This window comes from Candoia aspera, chromosome 2 (assembly GCF_035149785.1).
Source record: "Candoia aspera isolate rCanAsp1 chromosome 2, rCanAsp1.hap2, whole genome shotgun sequence".
NCBI classification, from domain to species: domain Eukaryota; kingdom Metazoa; phylum Chordata; class Lepidosauria; order Squamata; family Boidae; genus Candoia; species Candoia aspera.
Window position 1 is genome coordinate 158252217 of NC_086154.1, and position 24540 is coordinate 158276756.

General features: G+C 40.4%; 1 protein-coding gene across 1 annotated transcript in view; it reads right to left on the reverse strand.

Annotated features, from left to right (window-relative positions):
* Nucleotides 1–6200: 6200 nt before the first annotated feature.
* The window catches only part of LOC134491071 (calsequestrin-2), a 42338-nt gene continuing 23998 nt past the window's right edge, over nucleotides 6201–24540 (reverse strand). Inside the window, exons 6-11 of the mRNA XM_063294582.1 lie at nucleotides 23492–23622; nucleotides 22687–22732; nucleotides 16806–16860; nucleotides 15896–15996; nucleotides 12566–12640; nucleotides 6201–7792 (exon numbers count right to left, since the gene is read on the reverse strand). Of these exons, the coding sequence (XP_063150652.1) occupies nucleotides 7649–7792; nucleotides 12566–12640; nucleotides 15896–15996; nucleotides 16806–16860; nucleotides 22687–22732; nucleotides 23492–23622 (552 nt within the window). The 3' untranslated portion in view covers nucleotides 6201–7648. The remainder of the gene's footprint in view (nucleotides 7793–12565; nucleotides 12641–15895; nucleotides 15997–16805; nucleotides 16861–22686; nucleotides 22733–23491; nucleotides 23623–24540) is intronic.

Here is a 24540-nt window from a genome sequence, read left to right on the forward strand (position 1 = left end):
GGGGGTGACTAAATGTATTAGCTGCTCAGTGCAGTCAAAAAGTCCTCTCTAGTTCCAGGAACAGATAATTTGATTTTGTCCTGCCCTTTCTTCCTCACTAGATCAGTATTTGGAAAACCCAATTAACTTGGTTTGCTCTGGCATGTCACATTTACAGGGTTGAATGTAACTCTTCTTGGTGACAGATATTTAGTCCAGAATTACTGGGAGTATTTCCCCTTGTTAGTGAATATTGCCTGCTGAATAGATCTTTGTTATCATTTTGTACTGTTCAGCCTTACAACCTTTTCTACAGAATTTGTACCATGTGCTTTTATTTCTTTTTTAAAAACAACTTCTCTGCCCATGTATCTTTAAGATCATTTAATACACCGTGTGAATGATTTTGTTCTAATTGTGGACTGAGGCAAACTAAGGAATTTGTTTTCCTGTATCAGTGGATGCACTGGATGCCAAACATAATCCACTGTTTAGATTTAAGCAGAGCTCTAATATTTGATACCTGTTTTTTGAATTGAACATTCAACCACTTTATAGTTTGCATATTTGTACACTTAATTTGAAATGAACCAAAACCCGAAATATTTATGATACTAGTATTTCTTTTATTGGCTCTGTGAGCTTTCTTTGAGAAAAAAATACTGGTGGCAACGAACACTAAGCAAAGGAATTAGCATTTTAAAAAATAGCAAAAGCTGCTAGTATTTGATAAATGCTGATGCAAGTATTAGTGGCTCTGATTGCCCAGTGTTAGTGCACTTATGAGTGTAAAACTGCTTGAGTTGAATTTCACTTCCTCATACAGGAACATAAACCCGTCTTTCTGTGAGTCTTGGCTTCTGTAGCTTACAATGTCCTTACAGCCAAAAATGTCAATCATTTTGAGAAACTGCCTTATAACCATGGTAAAAGTCTTGATTTCTGATAACCCAACTATTTTGGATTCTAATAGCATTACAAGTCTACATCTCTGGTTAAACCAGGGCAGTGGTGGTCCTTGCTTACTCATTAACCAAACTTTTAAAGTTAGCTATATGAACACAATCTCTGTGTATATTTGTCTGAATCTGTATGAAGAATATTGAGCAAGACAACCATTTTTCAAAATTTATTCGAATAATTTAGACATGGGTTAAGATTTTAACTGCTCGTGTGAGATCTGGATTTCTGCTACCACTTTAGGCTGGATCCAGATTTTGGGGGTGGGAGGGCTGGACCTCAGTCAAAATAGGATTTGCACCCAGCCCTCTGTTATTGGTTCCACTCCTGTTGTGGCTAAGGTAAAATAATCTCTTTTGAAGAACAGCTCAAGTACCGGGAAAACATAGGAAGATTACCAATGAAATACGCTAGTGGAATGTCCTTAATAAAAAAAACTTTTGGAAGGTGCTTTAATGAGACATATTGCTTGTTCTTACATTTCGAATTAATATGCGGCTTTTTTTCTTTCTTTTGCTTGAGAGAAGGAGAGAGACTGTATAGGAAAGTGCTACATTTCATTGGGTCATTCTGGTCATTCAGATGTCAAAGCCAAACCAAGCCTACCCTTGACATTTCTTGAGGGTTTGAAAGGAATAATTTGGGGGATGTTTCTACTTTAAGTTCATTTATCTGTATTTTATTTATCTATCTATATCTATCGTATCTATCGTATCTATATCAATATCTTTGCTGCCCCAAAGATTAACTTGATGAAGGTCCGGTTAGCATGTACTCCTATTAGTATTTCAGGTGGTAAATCCACATTGTCTCTGCTGCAGAGGTCAAGAAGTTTTAATCTCAGCTTGTATTTTTGCCTTCCTGCACTTCATGATCCAGAGTCAACAGTTTTCATGTAGCTAAAAGTATTTGTACATCTTGTCTGAGTTAGCAACATTTTTTTTTACAAAACATAGCCTTAATCAGTCCTTATAAAGTGCAACTGTTTTTCATATTGCACATTTATTGCCATGTAAGTTTAAGTGTATCCATTGAAACATTTCTATCTTGCCTTTTAATATAAAATTCCAAAAAACATGTATAGCCATACTAAAATAAAGAAGGCACTTGGATTCATGATGAAATGCAGCAGGAAAAGCCAAGGAAAACATCAACCCCTCTGAAACATAATGATTATTGTAGTGCTGAAAAAAACTGAGTTTTAACATATGCCCCGATAAGAACTAAATGCTAAGGTTGTTGCAGCAAGCCAGAATACAATGCTTTGGGGAAAATGGCACCCCGCCCCCAGTCACCTAATGTCACATGACTGACAGCAACTGTGGGCAAAGGAAGCTGAGCAGAATGTGGGTTCTTTATCCCTCAATAAGAATTGAAAGGCTGAGTTGTCCTAGTGGTGCCTCAGTAAAGCTCCACAATAAAGTTATTACCAATACAAAGGAAGCTGGGAAGACAGCAAGTTTACCTTAGCACTCAGATCTGTGTTCTCAGAATTAAAACACCTGGAAACAAGGACTCTTTCACAAGGCCAGGACCCAGACTGTTCAGGGCTTTAAACATCAAAAGCAGGGCCTTGAAGCACATAGATGCACTTCTTTGGGGGGCTCCAATGTAGTACACTTGTGCCTATAATCCAGGCATATGGATGGAATAAGGATATATAATAAATAAAGTGTAAAATAACTTTCTAAATGGCTATCATAAACAACTCCATATATTGTAGTTTCCCTCAACCTGGAGATTAGATAACTTAGGCTTCTCCAGGAAGAATTACAGTACAGTTGAACAGTTTGTGCTAACACTAATGCAGCCTTGGATCATATACTTCCTTAGCTTGAAACTTGCTTATTTGGAGAGCAGATCCCTATCCAAAAGCAAATGAATCCCATACTGCTTTTTTTTCCATCAACTTGTATCAGCCATCAATAGCAACTTGGAATTGAGCAGCACAGCAGATTCATTTACATCCAATGAAAAGCAGTAGAGCTGAATGATATCTTGCTGATGATAGTTCTCTCTAAATCCTAAGATTATTCCAGTATTCTCATGTGGACATTAAATAGTGAGGGAAACTTGGGGTCCAAAAGATTTTATTTGCCCCATAAATGCTATGGGACAAATCAGCTGCCTCCTAGCACCAGTTCTGGAATTTTAAGGTTTGGAGTAGACCCACTGAAATACAATACCACTCCCTCTGCAGACACCTGCACCCAAATTACCATTTTAAGTCATTCAGCACATTTCTGTCACAGTGTAGTATAGTTTTTGGTATCTGAGCCGCATTTTCCTATAGCCAAGTATATTGCTGTATCAAAACTTTTGTTATCAGACTTAAGAAGAGGCATGCCGCTTATGAAGCGAAATTCTACCTTGCCACTTCTCAGAATAATTGTACAGTGTTGACCATGAAAACATTGCAGCCAGGACAGAATGACCTTTCAGACCAACATAAACTCCAGCCAATCTTGCAGTGCCCTCACGGCCACTTCCCAGCAATATCCAGACGTTTCTCCTTCTCGTATGTTATGGTGTAACATTATTTCCCATTTGGAGCCATTTCACACTGTACCAGCCTATTATGTTAAAAAACCTGGCAAACAGTGAAACTAATTGCTGTGACTATTAGCTGCATAATTCTTAGATGTGCACCCTAAGAAGCGACTTAAGAAAGGAATGTAGATGAGTGACATGCTTCATACCTTCTAATGATATCTAGGAGGAATGAAAGCAAGAAGAATTAGCCAGGGGGACATCAATGAGTTAATTCAATTGCAAATATCACAGTACAATGGGAAGATTCCTGATTACTACTACTTCCTTTAAAGTAAAACATCAAAACTTATTTTTCTTCTTTTAGATCTTCATTGCAATGTGTGAAGAAGTTATAATATTTGTGATCTTTGAAAACCATATTTCCACATACGAAAATCAGATTCATGGCTCTTATAGCAACATTATGTTAAGAAAAGATACCTGTGGGAGAATGATGAAATAGCTCAAAGATCTAGTTTACACATATGGTTTGCTTAACCCTGCATAAGCCACAATTAGCTGGACTCAGATGTTTCAGTAATCCATAAAATTACAATCACTTTATGGCTTAGCACAGTGTGTAACTCCCAACAGAAGTGTATTTGTGTCCAAGTAAATGATACTCAGGGGACGCGGTGGCGCTGCGGGTTAAACCGCTGAGCTTGCCGATCGGAAGGTTGGCGGTTTGAATCCACGTGGCGGGGTGAGCTCCCGCTGCTAGTCCCAGCTCCTGCCAACCTAGCAGTTCGAAAACATGCAACTGTGAGTAGATTAATAGGTACTGCTTCGGCGGGCAGGTAACGGCGTTCCATGTAGACATGCCGGCCACATGACCACGGAAGTGTCTACGGACAAACGCCGGCTCTTCGGCTTTGAAACGGAGATGAGCACCGCCCCCTAGAGTCAGACATGACTGGACTTAATGTCAAGGGAAACCTTTACCTTTACTAAATGATATTCACAGATGATAATATGAACAATGCCAGTGCCTCACAAACCAAAATCCAATAGCATGGCATTAAATGCAGTACATGCTTATTGTTAATGTTTGGGCATCAAAACCACTTTATTTTATTTATTATTTATCAAATTTTGCCACTGCCCATCTCCCCCCAAAGGGAGGAGCCGACAGCAAAGAGTAGTTGACGTTTGCCTGGGGCAACAGGACCGTGTTGCATGGGTGGAGCCGACAGCAAAGAGTAGCATCACTCTACTACCCTCACTGCCCAGGTGCTTTCGATACCACTTGTGGAAGAAACAAACAAGAATACAAGGTGCCAGCAAAAGTACGTTCAGGAGCAGGACAAACAGGCATTGCTTTAGTTCTTCTCCTTCTGCTGAACAGTCATAGCTTCTATCCTTTTGAAGAGCAGATAAAGTCCAGTATTTGCTAAACAACAGTGTTCTGGATTAATGACTGCTGGTAAAAGAAAGCACTGAACTGGGATCTCACTAACATGACCTGATTCAACATAGCTGACTATATGAAAAGAGAGGCTGAAGCTTAGAAATCATAAGCCACGAACTGCCTCAAGTTCTGACTCGGTGGAATTAACAGCTCCACAGCAGTTGGGATTATGCCTACAGTCACAGCATTCTACACCCTTTAATATGAAATAGGCCTTGCTTTCATGCTTACGTTCTAATAAAAATACAAGAAGGGCATGTAAAAGGGAAAACGAACCAATTCTGAAAAAGCTAGAATAAGTCAAAATATGTCTTTTCAGGAGTTACCTGGATATATTAAAAGCAGAAGGCCAAAAGTTAGGTGGAAAAATAGTCTTACTGTAGAGCTGATGGAAGAAAGAGAAAATATTTTACAGTAGATGAGCATCCACAGAATAAAAGTTTCAGAGAGGAACAAAGAGGTGGCGGCGGTGGCTGATTGGAATTTCTATATCTATACACTACACATAAAGAGATCTGTGGGTGGGGGAGTTGGATCAAAACTCAGGCCTCATCCAGCATTATTAGTGTGACATCTTCTTGCATGCATTAGGCATCAGGCATGTGACATTAGCTTCCATCAGCTCTACAGTAAGACTATATAGAAGCTTAATGCAATTGAAACCCCTGCACAATTGAAGATCTGATCACATGGAGAAGCAACACTTAAAGCTGCATTGGGAAATGTGGCCTTTTCTAATTTTATACTAAACATACAAAAACCAAATAATGGAGACAGTGGCATGGACACTATTGGAGACCAGACTGACAATGCAGTCCTGCCTCCCACATTTGGAGAAACTAGAGTTGAAGTAGTATCCACCCATCTACCCAACATGAAATTTGCTGTCAATCTTACACATCATGAAATTTTCCTTGGACAGTGTCAGAATAAAGGGAGAAAAACTAACACTGGTACAGCAAAGGATGACAAGCCTGTCTCACTCATGGGTCGCGATGAGACGAAGGCAACATCATGGAGACTGCTGCACAGAATTTGAAACATGATTGGTACTGATATAAAAGAGATGTATGTGCATATGGATATACACACAATATGGAGCTTTAATGGAGATGGGAATCCTGATCAATCATCTATACACAGTAGTCTGACATTGGCTAATCATGTGTTTACCAGCATGGGGGAGGAAACATATATCAGCCTCTAGAAAGCAGAGCAAAGATGTATGGCCCAGATAGCGTCACTGCAGACTGAGTATTGATGAGCACAGAAATGAAATGAAATGAAATGAAATGAAATGAAATGAAATTCTTCATCAGTCTAAACAGAATTTCTTTTTACATTTCAATTGGACAGGATCCAAGGAAAGCGCATAAGCACTACAAAGCATGGGAAATACATATTCTGAACCAAGCAATTTCAAAATCTAGCAACATCAGTAATTACTGGAGATTCCCCAGTTCTTTCCTTCTGGTGAACTTAGAGAACAGATTCAACTCATTCCAGAAGAAAGACATTTGGACTCTTACCCACATCCCCTGCCATGTGCTTTCCTCCCATCCTCAAGATGGGAAGAAAGTATGCCACTTGGGAAAGTGCTACCCCACAGTGTTCTTCTTGCTGAATCTCAGAAATGAGGCCAGCAAAGTTGCTGCCCTTGCACGAGGGCAGGAGGACAGTCCCTTCTGCTGCTGTCGGGGAAGCGAGGAGTGGAAAACGGGAAGAGGATTCTGCCCGCTACTCTCCCCCACCCTTCCAAGTGCAGTTCCATTGCCTTCCCTGCTTCTCTCCCTTGTGCTAATTCCTCAGGCCAACAGTGGAGACATCCAGCGATGACAGCAGCACAGCAACAGCAGGGAAGCAGGCAGGCAGGCTGCCATGGGCCAGGGAATCCAAGAGTCGCAGCCCAGAAGGTAAGCAAGAGAGGTTACCAGTAGGAATAGCAACCTCATGTATTACATTCCAAAGGTTGCTATTCCTACCAGAGGCTGCTGTGTAAGGCTCTGTTCTCTCTGACTGCCAAAGCTGAAGTGGCCATGGATTCACAGCCATTTGGAGCCCTGCAGTCACCACTTCCCTCAGGCCCCTTCTTCACATGACACAGAATGTTTGTGTAGAGGAGGGCTTGTTCCATCTTCCCCTGATCCACTGTCCTCCTGGGTCACTTTGATTTGGCTGCGACCAAGCTTAGCAGCAGTCTTACTCAAAGATGGAGGTTGCACTGTGAGGACATGTCCTCCACAAATGGTAAGCAGCCCATCTCAGAGCTGGGGCAGGGGTGTGTGGGGGCATGAGCCCATAATCTCAAGGGACAGAAGAATGGGGAGAAAAGGCATATTACTCTCTGTCTCCAGTATTTCCATTTTCTACACCTTGATTTGGCAAGCCATTCCGTTGGTGGTAGTGTAGAGCAGAAATGTCCTTGCTAACTCATGAATTATTAATATAATTTCATATTTTGTCTTAGTCTTATGAATAAACAGACTCACAGATTTAAAGATTCTTGCAGGGAGCATAAATGCTTAGCTTACACAATTTTTAAAAAATAATTTCTGACTGGGTATAGGGTACATCTTGTGGAAGCCAGAAAAGGTGGGGGGGATTTAGGAAGAGGTACAGAAAAAAGGGATCAAGACTATGAATCTTCAATGACCCTTAGAAGCAACCTCTGAAAGTCAAAAAGAACAGTATTTTCCCTTTAGAAGAGAAACACTGTAAGGCATTTTCAGGCACACAGATTTTAGTGTCCAGTATTCAATGAGCTGCAACCTACTCATCGTCGTCATCGTCGTCATCAACATCATCATCTTCTGTGTTTATTTTGCCAGAAAGTACATCTTCTATCCAATCTTCCAATTCCTCAACTGTAGGGAGTTCATCATCGTCCCTGATGTCCATCCAGATACTATCAGCCTGAAAGGAAAGGTGAAAATTTTCTTCCCAGAAACTGGGAGGTTTTGGAGCAAAAAATGTTTAAATCTAGTTCTTTGCCAATTATATACTGTATAAAGTGGGGGTTTGGGAAACTGGTGTATAAAGTCATGTGTGGATTCCATTCCATACCTCCTCCCAATAAATTGAATATAAAAACATTCAAATGTAAGTAGCAATTTACCAAGTGATGTATATTAACAAAATAAAAATTACAAACAATACAAGGTTTTTTTAATTCTAATGTTAAGATACACATCCTGGAATAAAATTCCTTTGATCTATTCCAGATGTTTGGAATAATCACAATTCTTGATAAATACTAACCTCGAACAAGGGTAGAGGATGAGTTGCCCATCTTCTCTCTGACACATCCTTTTCCTTTTCTGGCACCTCTCTGTTTGTTTCTCACTCTCATTATCTTGACCTTTTTATTTTTCTTCCAAAAGACTACACTGAGGGGAAGAAAATCCTCCCAGATGTTTCACTACAGATGTCCTGCAGAGGGCTTTTAAACTTAAGCCAAGGATCACAAATTGCCTATCCATTTTTGTATAAACAGATACGTCCTTGACAGGTGTCCATCACTGTGGAGCTCACTGTCAGACCAAAATATATATCTGTCTGTCTCTCTCTGCTTTACAGGGCCACCCAACTGAACAATATAGGTGGTATACAATAAACAATAAACCAAAAAATAACCACATACATTAAATAACCTACCTAATATATAAAATATAAAGTGGTAACCAAACACAATAATTAAGCATTCAAAACGGGACGCCACTCGACTGGACCCAAACACCTGGGTGAAAAGCCAGGTCTGAATGGCTTTTCTAAAGGCAAGCAAAGTTGGGGCCTGCTTTACGTCATTCCAGAGACAGGGGCAGCCCTTGAAAAGCCACACTTCCTAAGTCCCATAAGATGACAAAGTTCAAAAGAGGAAACCTAGGAGCATGCCCGCTGGGAACTTGTGGGGCAGGCAGATGTTCTTGGGAGAAGACAGTCCCTCAAGTAACTCCATCCTATGCCACATAGGGCTTTAAAGGTTGAAAACCAGCACCGTGAATCATACCTGGAAGCCTACTGGGAGCCACTGCAGCTTGCAGAGTAGCTGAGTTACATATGTAGGTGTAACAAGCTGGGCCTATAACTACTCACGCTGCTACATTCTGGACCAACAGAAGTTTCCGGATGGTCTTCAAGGGCAGTCCCACTTAGAGTGCATTACACTAGTCCAATCGGGACCTGACTAAGGCATGAATGACCATGAGTAGGGCCTCCCTGTCCAGGAATGGGTACAACTGGTACACAAGGGGCAGTTGTACAAAGACTCCCTGGCCACAGCTGCCACCTGCTCTTCAAGCAGGAGCAGTGATCCTAAAAGGACCCCCAGATTGCACACCAAGTCTGAACAAGGCAAATGCCCATCCAAACCAACAATAGAAACACTCCAGTTCCCAGATCCAGGGAACCAGAAACCCATTGTTACTCAGTCTTGATAGGGTTAAGCTGCAACTTGTGCTTCCCCATCCACACCCTCGTAGTCTCCAGACATTCATGCCTAAGGCAGGACTAGAACTCACAGTCTCCCAATTTCTAGCCTGATGCCTTACCCACTATACCACACTAGTTCTCATTAGCATCTTAGACCAAGCCAAATCTAAAAATGCTAGAAACTTCCTGGAATCTCGACAGTCAGACAAATCAGCGATCAATAAATACATAGAGACAAACCACATTTACACACCATTCAAAAGAGACAATAAAAAACCTAGGAAGAAACGAAAAGACTACAATACATCCTCTCTAGCAGCCCACATACAGATAAACAGGGATCAGCACCAGGGTTAGGCAGAAAAGAATAATCAAGGAACCAAGGAGGAAACCACACCCCCACCAAAACTGGCAGGGCAAGCTACTGCATATAAACAGGCAGCAAAATTCACTTGCACCAATGATGTTACCTACTTTGGAACATCACCAAATATATGATTAGAGAGCAACCTTATTAATGTTTACTTTTATTTAAATGTAGACGTAAATCAAATGATACTTAATTTTTTCTCCTGGCTTCTACTAGTCATTTTTGAAGTGTGACCTCTTGCGTGCAATGGATAGCCTCTGGCCCAGAGAAGGACTTGCACCATCGCCTTAGCAGTTATTTATTCATTTATAAATAATTATATATTTATTATTAATATCTGTAAGACTATTTACACTGTGAATATGATTTTCTGTGAAGAATGAGAAACAGAAGGGGAAAAACTGTTTCTAATTTTTGTGTCATTTTGGCACTTGATCCTCTGAGCAGTAAAATATGCCCTCTTTCTCCTAATTCTTTTAACAAATTCTAAACACAAAAGTGCTTTTGACTAAGGCTGAAATGTTGAAGGAGGACATACCCTGTCTAGTCTTGTGAGGGCTCAAGATGAGAGAGATATTTAGGAGTATTTAGTGCTGTGTGCGCCTTTTTTTTTTTTTTTTTTTACTTTTTGGTACTTTCCAGTCCTTTTTTGACTCCTGGTGACTGCCTGGACAAGTGCAGTTTTCTTGGCAAAGTTTTTCAGAAGTAGTTTGCCACTGCCTCTTTCCTAGGACTAAGAGTGAGTGGCCCAGGTTATCCACTCAGAAGCGCCCTCATCCTTCCCCAAATGGGAGGACAATTGTAGTGAAAAATACAGTGGCAATTCAGAGAGCAGGGAACAAAGGAGAGTAGTAGCTAATGTGAGGTTCCCAAAATCTCATATCTCACAAGTTTACATCTGAGTTTATGTACTGTAATAATATGTCATGATGGAAGTTTCTCTTTTTCCACACAATCTATGATATAAGATGTGAAATCACCCTTCTGTAAGTGAAAATTGTTTTGAGGAGGATATCTATGGACCCTATCCTTGCTTGTTTTCCTTGCTTGTCTGAAAGCCTAATTTATTTTGAATTCCCAATATACCAAAAAAAAAAACCCAACAAAAAAGGCAGCCTCCTGCACTACTGTCCTGCCCTCCTCCCAGAGAAGCTTCCAACAGGTCCCCACCCTCTGCGTTTGTTGGGGGCACTGACTCCAGTGCAGCAGTTTTAGAGCTACCTATTGCAAAGGCTGAGCAAAGAGGAACATAACTTCCCCAGGCAACCAGACTGTTTTCTCTCTTCTTTATAGCAGAGCAACTAAAACTGTGGAAAACATTTGCATAACATAGACATTATGAAAGCTGCAGAAAGATAATACTTGGCAAGAGTCTTAGACTTGACAATGGGTTTTTAAGAACCTGGAATATTCAGATGATGACACAGTGGTTCTTCCATTTTATTATGTGCTGTATTTTATTATGTGAAATCTGCTGATTGTTGATTAAAATAAAATTGACTGCTTACAAACGATACGTTTCTATGAGAGTTAATTATTTTTCACTGTAGGGTTACTCTAAAATATTCTAAGCAGGAAACACTATTAGAGAAGGGAGAAAGAGGCAGGTTAAGGATCACAGAATCAGGGGAGGGTTGAAAGGGGCCACTTAGACCAGCTGAGTCCAGCCCCTAATCAGTACAATGTAGTGACAATGTATTTTGCATGCCTTTCTTTGTGAAAGTGAACCAAAGGAATGCTCTGGAGATGCTTTGGGTGCTGGCAGCCTCTCTAAAGATCTGCTCCAGGGCAACACATTTGTTTGTTTAAACATAGTTCAATTGGTATTTTAGATAATACCTGAATTTTACAAACTACTGTAAGTCTTCAGGGCCATCCTTCCAAAGTAAACTCAAGTGTGAGTACTGCATCCCTTGAACTTCCCACCTTGGAGAAGTACAGCAAACAAACTCCTCAAAACACCATACAGTACTGGCTGCAAATATACAGTATATCAGGCCTGGGGAGGTGACTTTCAAAAAGCTGCCAGTGTGCCTGTCAGGCTCCCTTCTCTTGGTTCGCCTGCCATTAGAAGTTTCTACACGTGTTAGCTGCCTTCACACATTCTCCACATTCCCAGAGAGCCAACCCATGTTAGCTTCACATTCCTCTGCCTCAGGCATTTAGCCAAGGACTGATGAGCAGCTGATAAGGCACCTGCTTTAACAAATGGCCGAGATGGGAGGGGGGAACTCAGGAATGAGAAACAGCCTGTTTGCGAGACAGGGAGGAGGGATGAGATCAGAGGAGGGAAAGAATCACTTTGTCTTGGTGCCAAATCCTCACTTGGAGCTTTGGCTACTATCCTGTGTTAATCAGATCCTCAATAAAGAATTCTTTAAGTTTCCTGATGGACTGTCTGGAGAATTTCTAAGTTGGGATCGTGGTACTGGGATCGTCACAGTGCCAAAGATTCCCTTTTGTGTAGGCTGGGGAGAAAGAAGGGAAAGGCCTTCATTTTGTATAGCAGGGAAAGCAGGAATATCTGAAGTTTACTATAATGAACCTTATGCTCAGTTATTAAAATCAGAAACACACAATAAATAAGTACCTTCTGTCGTTTGTCTGAGTTCTTACACCAGTTCATGTTTATACCATATGAGTCAAAGGAATGAAGCTGTAACAGTTTTTCTGCTCCACCCCTTAATATCACAGTTGAACTCACTATTATATCATCTTAGTTATGTCCATCATTTGTGCAGAGCTGTATTTGAGAGATGCCTTCACAGAGTGCCTCTGTCAGGCCATGGGATGCTTAGAGAAAGGACCAGGTATGCAAGTAAACACAAAGCCAGGTCCAGTAGCCTTGATGCTAAGGCTACTGAAACTGTGAGCTGGCTGATACTCACATCGGTGACATTGACCACACCAATTTGTGGCTTGAATAGGTCAATCTTGAATGTCTTTTCCCAGTATGTGATCAGCTGTAGAAGTAAAAGAAAATCGAAGCTTATTTATACTTGCATTCATATTGTGAATTCAAGAAGTTTCAGGTCAAGACTTCATTTCCCCCAAATGGTCAACCATATACTTGCAGCCCAGATATGGAGGCAGGGCAGTTTGTTTTCAGCTCAAAGTTGCCCCCAAGCACAATGTCTATTGGTCTGTGGTTGAGAGAATATGTGGAGAAAATATGGCTGGTGGGGATTCTGAACTACACAAGGAGCAATAGGAGCTGGAAGCTGAGGACATCATGGTAGGAACAGAGTCAGTGTCGGTGGGAGGTAAACCTCTAGACTGTCTCCTGCCGTAAGCAACAAGAGACGGACACAAGAGATATTGCAGCAGGTTTCCTCTGTGATATGCTTGCCTTCAGCATGACTCTCAACCATTGTACAGGAGCTCCATTTCAACAGGATCTAGCAGGGGTGATAGAAGGGAGCAAGCCTTTCAGGGCAGGAGAGTTCTGGACAGCAGACTTCTAGGCCACTTCCTGGTGACAGGACCCAGCTGCCAGCACTGTGCTACAGCTTATGCAGTGCAAGATTAAGGCCTGGCGCACACACAGTGCTAAGCCTTTGTGCGCCAGCAATTGTGATTTAGCAATACTAATGGCTTGTTCAACATCCTTTGGATAAAAACAAAAACTGACTTAACATTTTATGCAATCTCCTACTAAAAGCACACTCAGGATATATTGACAATGCACTTTTAAGATGCTTCTCTCTTATGCTCATGGCAGTTTAAGTCTAAGATTGCTGAAAAAAAACCTTCCAGGCTGCAACCGGTTTGCATCATCTTGAAAATGATTCAGTTTGGACTGCAAGTTATCACATTCTCCCTCTGGACAATTCCCCTGCAGCTACAGCCTCCCAACAGTTGCTTTCTTTTATGTGGGTGGATCTTACTGCACATATATGAGATTAGTCTATTGCAGAAAAAACAGTACAATGTTTCTTGAAAACATTTGTTGATTACTAAGTTAACTGGGTGTGATAAACTACTTACAGACATTGACCTGTACAGGACCCTGATCTTTATTGAGTTTTAGGAAGTATTGCTTAGGATCATTGTTATTGCTGACAGACTCTTATGTTCTAAATATTGAATAACATTTGAATATTAAATATTTATATAACAATAATAAATTGTGTATATCAAATATTTTAATATATCTAATATATTTTAATCACATATGTTTATCTTCCTTTATAATTCATTAAATGTACACTAAGAAAATACACTGAGAAAAATCAAAATGGAATTTTAAAAAGTTACGTGCTTCAAAAAGAAAAAATGTGGACCACATGAGAAAATGTTTCTAGATGGAGTTATTTGAATATTTACAAATAGGAAGATGTATTGATCAAAGAAAGCTATTGCATAAATGATTGAAAGTCTAATCCTATTTGAATTTTACTATATGACTCAGAAAACTGCTTTTGAATTTATATAGTAAAGCTGCCCTTAATTTTTAAGAAGTGATTATAAATGACATTGCTACAGCAATGGCAATTCTTACACAATATTTGCAACAGTTTGCTTGAAATGGAGAAACGTGTGCTGCCCAGAGTCATACTGTTTGAGTTGGGCTGCCTTGTAAATCAAATAAATAAATAAAGGAACTTTTAACCTATTACAGAAAAAAAGAAAAAGATGTGGGGCTTCCCTTTCTTCACTCACAGAATGGTTATCAAAAGTTTTGAAAAAGCCAGGAGATTGCCCACTTGTGCTTCAGAAGCCAGCTCCTCATGAGGAAACCCATAGGAACCCTATGGGTGACTCGTGAGTAGAGCGCCAGGAGCTGTGGGAAAAGAGATCAAGCACATAGCCTCATGAGGAGCCTACTAAGGGACACTGGGTTCATCCAAAACTCCACTTTCTAGTGCACATTTGACAGAGATCTTCCAAGCAGCAGAGCAACTAAACCACCTGGTGAGTGATCCTTTGACCCAGATTAAAGTAAAAATAAAGAAACAACTAGAAGAATTTAAAAATAATTAAAAGCTTGCCAAGAACTTGAATTAAGAACGTTTAAAATGGATTACGGGAACAGCTAAATTTAATATTGTTTATTCTAAAGTACTTTTGAATTAATTAAATAAATAATACATACCTCTGTGGGAACATGGATTGTTTAAATCTGCTGACATGTCATTGCTAAACTATATAAACTTTTGCTGATATTTGAAATGGAAGAAGAACAAGTTAAAGTCTATATGATAAAATGGGCTAAGAATTTTGGTTATAACATACAGATGGAGCAATGGGAAAGAATGTGGCTAAAAGGACTGAAATTCACACTGTGTTACAATTTAAGAGAGAACTTCTATAAAATGATGTACCATTGGTATATGACACCAGAGAAATTATCTAAGATATATAAATATACTTCTAATCAATGCTGGAAATGTGAAAAATATGGACATTTTACTTCCAAAAAAAATATTGGATATAAATACATATGATGGTACAAAGAATTTTAAAGATTCAGATGAACCAGAACTTTTTTTATTGGGACTTATGGATAACCAATTAGAAAAGACTTATGGAAGATTGGTTTTGTATATGGTAACTGCAGCAAGACTATTATATGCACAAAGAAGGAAAAATACTGAAATACCCATAATGGAGAAGTGGATTGTGAAGATGGTAGAACTTGCGGAAATGGCAAAATTGACCTGTTTGATAAGAGATAAGGCAACAGGTACTTTTATAAAATACTGGAACCTCTTATGGACTTTTTGCTGAAAATGGAAAAAATGAATTGGTGATTTATGGATTTGCTGATTTAAAAAGGTTGAATATGGGAATCATGTTGTAATTTTAACAAAGGAGGGGAGAGAGTAAGTTTGTAACTGCTGTAAAGAAGACTGGAAGTCACTTCTTTATATTTTTTTTCTATCTGCACTGTTTCTCATATTTTTTCTTTTTTCTTAATCTTATGCTATATAATTTCATGTTTATCTCTTACTTACGTGAATATCTCATATATATATATATATATATATATGAAATACTAGAATATTTGCATTGATATTAATACTTATAAATTTTAAATTCATGTATCTTTCCATTAATTTTGGAATTTTTCTATTGATGGTGGTACACAATTGATTCAAATGATCATATTTGCAATAATTTGCTATTGTATATGGAATGTATATGTACTTCTTGTGTACAGGAATGCAAGTGTGTAAAAAATTAGAAAGGACCAGTTGGGGGAGAAAGCTACTTACCAGAGGAAAGTCATCAGGATCAATCCAGACAATGCTTAGATCAGGATTGTCAGTGTTATCTTTGGCAACCTGCTTGACAATTTCCAGGAATTCGAAGCCATCTGAAATGGTATTAATGGTTAAGCTATTCTCTTGTGGATTGCTCTGCAGAAGAATACTTGAGGTGTTTACAGTAAAACCAGACAAGAATGGCATACTCGAAGCAACTACAATCATTTAAGAGAAGATTATTTCAGTGCACCATTTCTCAGTCCTACCATTTCATTTGTGGCTCTGTTCTTTACTGTCCGCTTTCAGATTTGTGTGATACCTGCCAGGTTCTTTCTGTAGACACTATTTAGCCCACTCAAAACTTCCAGTGTAGCCCCAAAGAATGGAAGATATTCTGGTGAAGAACTTTTTTGGCCTAATTCACTACAAGCTGCCTACTGTTTCTATTTCTAGTTAATGAGGAGTAAATGTCCTCAGAATGAGCGAAGGTGGTACCAGCCATATATGAAGCGTCAAGCAGGAGAACAGCTAACAATGAATCAGTGATTGAAGTATTATTGCAAACAAAACATTTCAGAGAATAATAAGCTGAGAAATGCCCAAATAAACGGTTTGTATTCCAAAATCTGATTCCTTAATTCAACCTCTTGTAGCATTTATTTGCATAAAGGAAAAAACACAAAAATACATGCTGCCCCCTTCCTTTCTCCAAAAGCATGAGAGTATATATACTTCTGTTTCAAGCTAACTTCTCAAACATCTGAGGAACAGACATAGTTAATGGAAGTGAATACCATATTCACTGGGCATAGGCTTTGATGCCATAGGACTCTTTCTTGTAACAGACTAACACAGTGATCCCCTGAGAACAGTAATTCCTTTAGCACCGAAACCTGCAACAAGCCTGTGTGTTTTGTACCTGGATCATCTTCTTCAGCAAATGCCACAATGTGAATTCCATCCAGATCATCCTCCTGTATGCAAGAAATGTTCTAGTGAGTCCAACGTTATTAGTTGTGAAGTATACAATTAATACCCCACAGACACACATACGTCACATACTGCTATTCCATGGCTTCAAACTGCCTTTACAAGATGGATAGCTAGCTAGAGACAGACAGACAGATTTAAGAACAACAAGTAAAAGACTGTAGGGAGAAGTGATAGCTCTGAGTATTGGAAGAGCTGTCTTGTAGAACATGGAGCAATTGCTCCAGAAGGCAGGACAAGAAACCATGGATTTAAATTACACAGAAGTTAATTTCAGTTGGACATCAGAACAATATTCCTAGCAGTGTCATATAAGAGTTCTAAAAACAAAACAAAACAAAACAAAAAACAGAAAAGAATGAACATTTATAATCATGTATATTTGAAATCGTGCCCTAATGCGTGACCTGTGGAAAATCCTGTGGAAAGTGCCCTGTTATCTCTGCTAATTCAGACATTTTGCATTTAGTTGCCCCACTATACTCTGACTGGAAGCCAGGGGTATTGACAGAGAGGAATGCCAACATCAGAACTACAATTAGCATTTTTTCTACCAAACTGCTAACTGAATGAGTGAGGTGCTTCTGTGAAGAGAACTCACGTTCTTTCAGAAAATGCTGATTAATGTAACATTGCAACCAACAGTAAGGGATTCCAGAGCAGTGGGGAATGTAATAATAGCTTTGTTAAGTTAAGATCACCCATCAGATTTGACAACCAAATTATACAGTTATAGGTCCATTAATGAAAACAAGTCAATCAAGCTCATCCTTCTATTGCTTGATACTATTAGAGTCCAGAGATGATGGCCATAGGTATGCAGGTATGGGTTCATCTTTGCCTCGTGCTCCTTGCCTTAGTTGACTAAAAATGCTTCTTTTAATTTTAACAGAAAGAATTGGGAAAGTGGTCTGCTGCACATAAAATGCTGGTCTCCAACATTTTTTTTTAAATTTCCAAGAATGTCTTTTGGACCTCAGAAGGGGAAAGCAGCCCAGGCCTTAGGAAAAAACAAAAACAAAAACAAAGATTGGTTGGATTTACTAGGGAACTAGAAAGGGAATGGAGCTTCCTCATTGGTATGCCTTTTGATAAACGGGTGTTTTTTTTACTTGCTCCACCCATTTTGGCAATCATGCCTCCTGGCACAAAGACAGAGGCCCTCTACAGCCAGAGGGTCCCAAAGGAGGTATAAAAGCAGGAAATAGCTGCAAAGAGATTTAGGCAGATATGGCTATAAAAACTGAAGAAAGGAGACTTGTGAAAGGTTGGTATTAAAAATCAAATCTGGGACAGATTTTCTTCCAAAAAAGTAGCGCCAAATCTTGGGCAGCTGGGGACAGTGAAAATTATATTGGCAAAAGCCCCCAGAGTTGGCAGGGAGGATGTTTATTGTGCACCTGCTACAAACGTCATCTTGGAATTATACCATGGAAAACCTCATGTTCCTTGCCTTCCGCCAATCCCAGCTTTCAATTTCAATTGGTATTAATGCAAGAGGAAAAAAATCCATCTAAATGCTAATGTCTTTCCCCTCTGAGTCCAAAAGTGACAGAACCCCCATAAAATGAAGAATTAAAAGAATAAGTGGAAAACATTGGTGGAGGGGCGGGAGAGGGAGATTGTAAGACTAAGGCTTTTGCTGGCTTCCACAGGGGAATCAGAGTCTGAGAGGGATGTTTAAAGTAGATTTATGACTGAAATTGGAGCAAAAGCAGTGCAAGGTAGTGTGTGCCTTCTGTGCTTTCCCCACACACACCCCCACTCAATTTCCAGCTGTCTTAACACAAGCACAATGCCAGAGTCGATAACTCATTAAACAAAAGGCCCAGCTCTTCTCTCCAGTGCAATAGAAGACTTTCCCCCAGTTCTTCCAGAACATATATGATTATATGTCAGAGAACATAGGCTGCTGCTCAATTCAGTGGCAGAAAGCAAAACTTTATCCACCACACTGACATGCACACCAGCATCTGAAGTGATGTTTCAGTGAGTCAGGCCTACCAATTCCATTCCTTGCGTGATCTGCTCTGACTGGCAACAGTTCCAGATGTTTTCAGGCAAAAATTCTACCTAGTCATGGAAAAATCTCTTAACTGGAAGTGGTAGTTTGCACCTTAGATCTTCAGCATGCAAAACAAACATTTTGCCAGTGAGCTGAAATTACACCTTATGTGAATGATATAACTTGGGATTTTTCACATTCTAGGACCCTTCCCCTCCCTCCCCATTTTCTTCTAGATACAAGTGAGCGGGGTAAATTAAGCCATCTCCGTCTATGATTCTGGTTAAACTTCTAGCTGCTATTTGTGTTAAGAAAAAAGGTACTTCTATTCTTTGCCATTGGAAGTTTCCCCCCCTCTAAGACACACTCTGTGTGGATTTTCATCAACATTTAAAACTGAAAAGGCTAAATTCTGCTTCCCAAGCGCTATGGCTTCCCATGTACACAATTTTTACATTTTTAAAATTCTCTGAAATGCCTGCCATCTATGCAATTAATAGAAGGCACCAGACCACTCCAGGCAGCCCCTGGTAACATCCCTTCCACTGCAGAAGCAATGCAGTCCAGAGTTCTGACCAATGGGAAAGAATAAAAGTTGGCAAGAAACCAGTGCTCAGTCCATGTCTTCTTTCCGTGCACTTATGAGGTAGGCTGGGGGTGGGAGAAAAAGCAGATCCTTGCCCAGTTTAAGAAGCCTGACAAAATGGTGTCAAGGCATCATGGTTCAAAGGCACCTCCATGCAGTCCTTTGGCAACTCTCTCACAGTACTGCACCCTGGAGTTCCCAGGCTGATTCTCTTCTGACTCAGCTGTACAAAAATCTCAATTTTGATCTGAGAGGCTGGAGCAGCTCCGGGCTTGTAGGTAAGCCACTTTCTTACTGGCGGGAAGTACTACCTCTCTCTCGCTTTCTCACCATTAACAAACTACCTTAGGACCCCAGTGCCCTTGCACAAGGCTTCTGGGTGGCAGCCAGGAATGTTTCTATTTTTTGCCTCACCACAAAGCAAGCACAGCAATGCAAGGACTCAGGGACAGGTCCTTGGGGATGCTCCCTGACCAACTCAGCTGAATGCTTGTAACAGCCATAGGAGGGACACCTGCAGCCACTGAGACACTGGATCTGAGAGTTGAGAGAATTGGGAAAACGAAGCATCGATAAAAGAAATTCAAAGAAACCTGGTGAAATGAAGACAGGAGCTGCTAACCCTTCAACAGGGAGAGAAGAAAACTGAGGAGCCAGGAATGCGCAGTTTCTCGCTGGAAGTGTGTGAGGGGGGACATTCTGGAGGGCAGGGAAGCAGGGTTTTATAGCTATAATAGAGTTTTTATAGACATTAAAATACATTTCAGGAACAGGCAAAGCCTGGCACCAGACTAGCCGCATCCTCCCGAGAGAAAGTCAAAGAGCAAGTACACATGGGCCTGGGAAGAAAGGCAGAAGGAAGTGACCTCCGATTAGACCAACGAGCAGGCAGAGGGATAGACCAAGACTATCTACACCCCACTGCCCCCTTGTGGCTGGTAGGTCACGAGGCGCACCTCGAACGGTTCTACCTGCTGGGAGCCAATCGGCCTGCGGGTTCAAGTATTAATGCTGCAAATTATTTTTGGATCGTCAAGACCGATGTCATTGTGGGAACAGCACAAGAGCATGGAGGCAATTCCTAATCAGCACAAATCAGGTGTGTGAATGGAGCTTCAGACTGACTCTCTCTGCTCGTAATTGGCTCACAGAGGCTTTGGGCTTGAAACAGTGTTTTTCTCAGCTTTTAGGAGCTGAGAGATACAGGAGATCAGGGCCTGGATTCAGTGCTGCCTTCTAAAACTTAAAGTGGCGCTCTTCAGACAACAGAGGTTACCTGAGAATCTTTTAATTAGAGAGGTAAAGGATTGACCTAGGGATTTCTGCAGGCAAAGCATGTATTTTATGAGCCTAAAGGCGCTGTGTTTGGGAAAGGGGAATCTTTACTGAACTTTCCTCCTTGAGGTGTTGTGCTCAATGCCCATTTGAGGTTTTACCACTGTTGAACTCTTCCCACTTTCTTCCAAGCCCACTGCTAGGAGCTGCGGTGACCATCAGGATGGGGTGGGAGGTGAAGGGCAGGAAGAGTGTGGTACCGAACAGCTTTCTGCATCCCCTTTCAAGTGCATTATTGCCAAACATAAAAATAAACGAAATTTAAAACTGCAATGGCTTAGCTGCCTTTAGATTTAAAACCCTTCCAAATCTTGCACTCAGGGTCAAGCTGTTGCTGCTGTTTTCTATCTGTGGGGAGGTGGGGAACAGCAAATGTTTAATGATAAAGCATTCAGGACATGCTGCCAGGACTTTTTCTCCCCATATTCCAAGATCCAGTCCTGCTATTAGAGAAAGAGATGAGGTCCTTCATTCCTCTCTAGAGGTCTACGTGTGGAGCCTAGAAGAAGCTGTTTGACTTGATTGTTGTTTTTATTTAAAATACTATGGAGTCACTGATCTTGAGCTATTCACTGATGTACCATAATTTAACTAAAAATGGGATCAGTATTCTCAAAATTATCTAAATGCAACACAGTACATGCATGTCTATCATTGTATGATATGCTAGGCATTGCTTCTCTTAGAAGTAGGTTTCTTAGCAGTGATGGCTCATTCTCACCCGGTCTCATTTGTACACAACTCCTGTTGCTGCAAGAAATTAGCTCTGACATTTACAGAGTACCTTGAATTGAGTTTTGTGGATTAAGAGAGGAAGAATCCTAGCCTGAACGCATATTTATTAGTTTGTTTAACTTTTGAGCACGATATAAATACAGGGAAAGGTTAAAAAATTAAAATCGCTATAGAAAGCAGCACAATAAAATAAAATATTCTGCAGCAACAAGTCAGCAATTGCCATGGTGTTAAAATCTCAGTAATAAAACTAGCAATATTTTACTGGTGGAAAAAATGTAAAATAATATTTTTAAACACAAAAGGACTGTCACGTAGACATCAGGTGAAGCAAGGTGCCGCATCTGAAAAGGCTCTTTCTCTACTGGCCATCCTTCTTAACTCGTTTGGCCAGAGGCACCAGACAAAGACTTCAGAAGGCAATTGTCAGCCTTCCGGGGTAGACCAGGCTTGAACACCTAAGTCATGAATACTAAAACAACGGGGTGAGCTCCCGTTGCTAGTCCCAGCTCCTGCTCACCTAGCAGTTCGAAAACATGCAAATGTGAGTAGATCAATAGGTACCACTTCGGCGGGAAGGTAACGGTGTTCCGTGTCGTCATGACCACGGACGGGTCTACGGACAACGCCGGCTCTAATGAGAGAACTGGGGAGGGTCAAGTCTGAGATGCTCTCTCAAATTCCATTCCTGCGCTGGACTCAGATTTCTCTTATCTAACTGTTGCCTTGGCTACAGCTCTTCCTTAAGGTTATTCTCACAGCCCATTACAGCAATCCAAGGATTATGGTAGTCAGGAAGAGATACTCCTTTCAGTAGTATGCCCCAGGCTGCCTATGGCTTCCTAGGCTTGTACCAGCCCTTTGAATTTGGCCCTGAAATGGCAAAGCACTGGCATAATATGATCTCATTAACTGTCTACTGGCCCTAGTTGAACCAAATGAAGTTTCTGGATCATTTTCTAGGTTAGCCCCATGTATAAGACGTTGTAAGAGTCCAAACAGCAGTTTGGATGAGTATGAATGACTGTTGCATAAATAACTTGCATGTCCAACCTACAAAAGCCTGCAGGGCCATCTTTTAGCTTTTCTAACCAGTCCGGGGCCTTTTTCATGTGAATATTCCCTAGGTTTACAACTCCCATCGCTTACCCAGGTCTCAAACATGTCTTCAGGCTGCAACTTGCGCAGTGTGGCTCTGAAAGGGAAGCAAATGGTTTTCAGTTCCATCCGGTTCTATTTCGATTCATAAGAATGTGTGTAGGGACAGCAGACTCAGAAAGCATGACTGGCAGATCAGAAACCAGTTCCATAAAACATTACAGTCACTCTTCAACAAACACAGAAGGACTGGAGGATGCTCAGGGAGGAGCATCAGCAGATGGCATTAACTTGAACAGCAGCAGTGTGCGGGGACTGATTCTCTCAGGCTCAAGGTATTATACAGCCTTTTCCCTCCTTTTTCTCTGCACTACCCATGTAGGTAGAAAGGATTCTCTTCCCAAGAGGCAAGTTGTATGGCAGAAGCTTTATGTGAACTGGACTTTCAAATAAGCATTGAAATGCAAGGGTAGGGAATGCAGACAAAGCCCTACGGATTACAGTGTTGTGAGTGGGGAAGGATTTCGTGTGCTAGTTAATAGATCTACACTCTTTCATATTTTTCATAGATAAATAGGAACCTTGGAAGCATCCAGATATTAACTAGCCATTAGAGCTTCCTTTTCAGTTACCAAATGTATGCTAATGTCCATTCATAAGAGGCACTTTCTGCAGGTTTTAGGAAGTACATAATAAAAAATGAAGCTTGCAAAACACTAGCCACTGACCAACTCTAGACATAATGACTCTACCAATTTCAGGAGGGAATAAATAGAAATTCACTATTTTTGGATGATTAGCACTTGAACTGTTGGTAGAAATGTAGGTGAAATGCTCCAAATACCATTCTCTGTACCTTCTGTGATCATTCACAAACTCAACCAATTCTTCTTCAGTATATGGCTTGTCAGGGACACGGATGGGATCATCCATAAATGGCTCATAGAAATCCACCTCATTTAGCTTTAGGCCCAATTTCTTGGCCACCTATAAGAAATGAGAAATTTTACATTGGTAACTTACTGCAATTTATTTTGCTGAACAGTATGGTACATGTAGATATTGTGGGTTCACCATAATAATTTCTACTTCTGAAAAATACATTCTAAATATTGTTCAGAACATATATTATATGAATGTTTTTCAAATATTAAAAATATTTCATCTGATTCCTGACTTTAAACAGTACACTCCATGTTATCAGCAATGCTGCTTTGAAAGCTACAAAGCAAAATATAGTTGGCACTAGCATATATTGTTCAGCATATAATTTTTATCTTTAAAAAAGCAGGCACAAGATTTTATATATAGTTATGAAAATTTATACCCTGTGACACAAGGAATGGTATTTCTAAAGGCATGATCCTACAATAGCAGCCTAATTTCATGAAATAAGCTCATGGAGCAAGCAAATGGGGAGTTAACAGGAATTTGTCTGTGGAGTCCAGTAGAAGGAAAAGTGAGTAGAGAAGAGGAATATAGGGCAGTCTGTTGGAATTATCAGGGATCAACTCAGCATTGTCTCATAAGCATAAGGGGGTCACTCTAGCAAATCGCATCTCTATTGTGCTTGTGGGATGTCATGTGGTCACCTGACTTCCTCTTCTTCCTCCTCCTTGGGCTTGGGGATTAACAATCTCCATTACCTTGTGGGCAGACATGCAAATAGGGGGGCTGCAGAATGCTGCTCCTCGCCCTTTCTATTCCACATAGAAAGTGTCTGCAAAGAACCAGTGATGATTAACTGCTTTCTACTGTGAAGCTATCTGTATCCAGATCTATTGAATAAAAGTAAGCTATCTCTATTTTTCTTCATCTAACTACAGTGTGAAGACTGAATTTATTTCTGAAAGTAATTAAGCTTAATGTGCAAGTTCCTTTTTTTGGTTCACACTTCTACTCTGC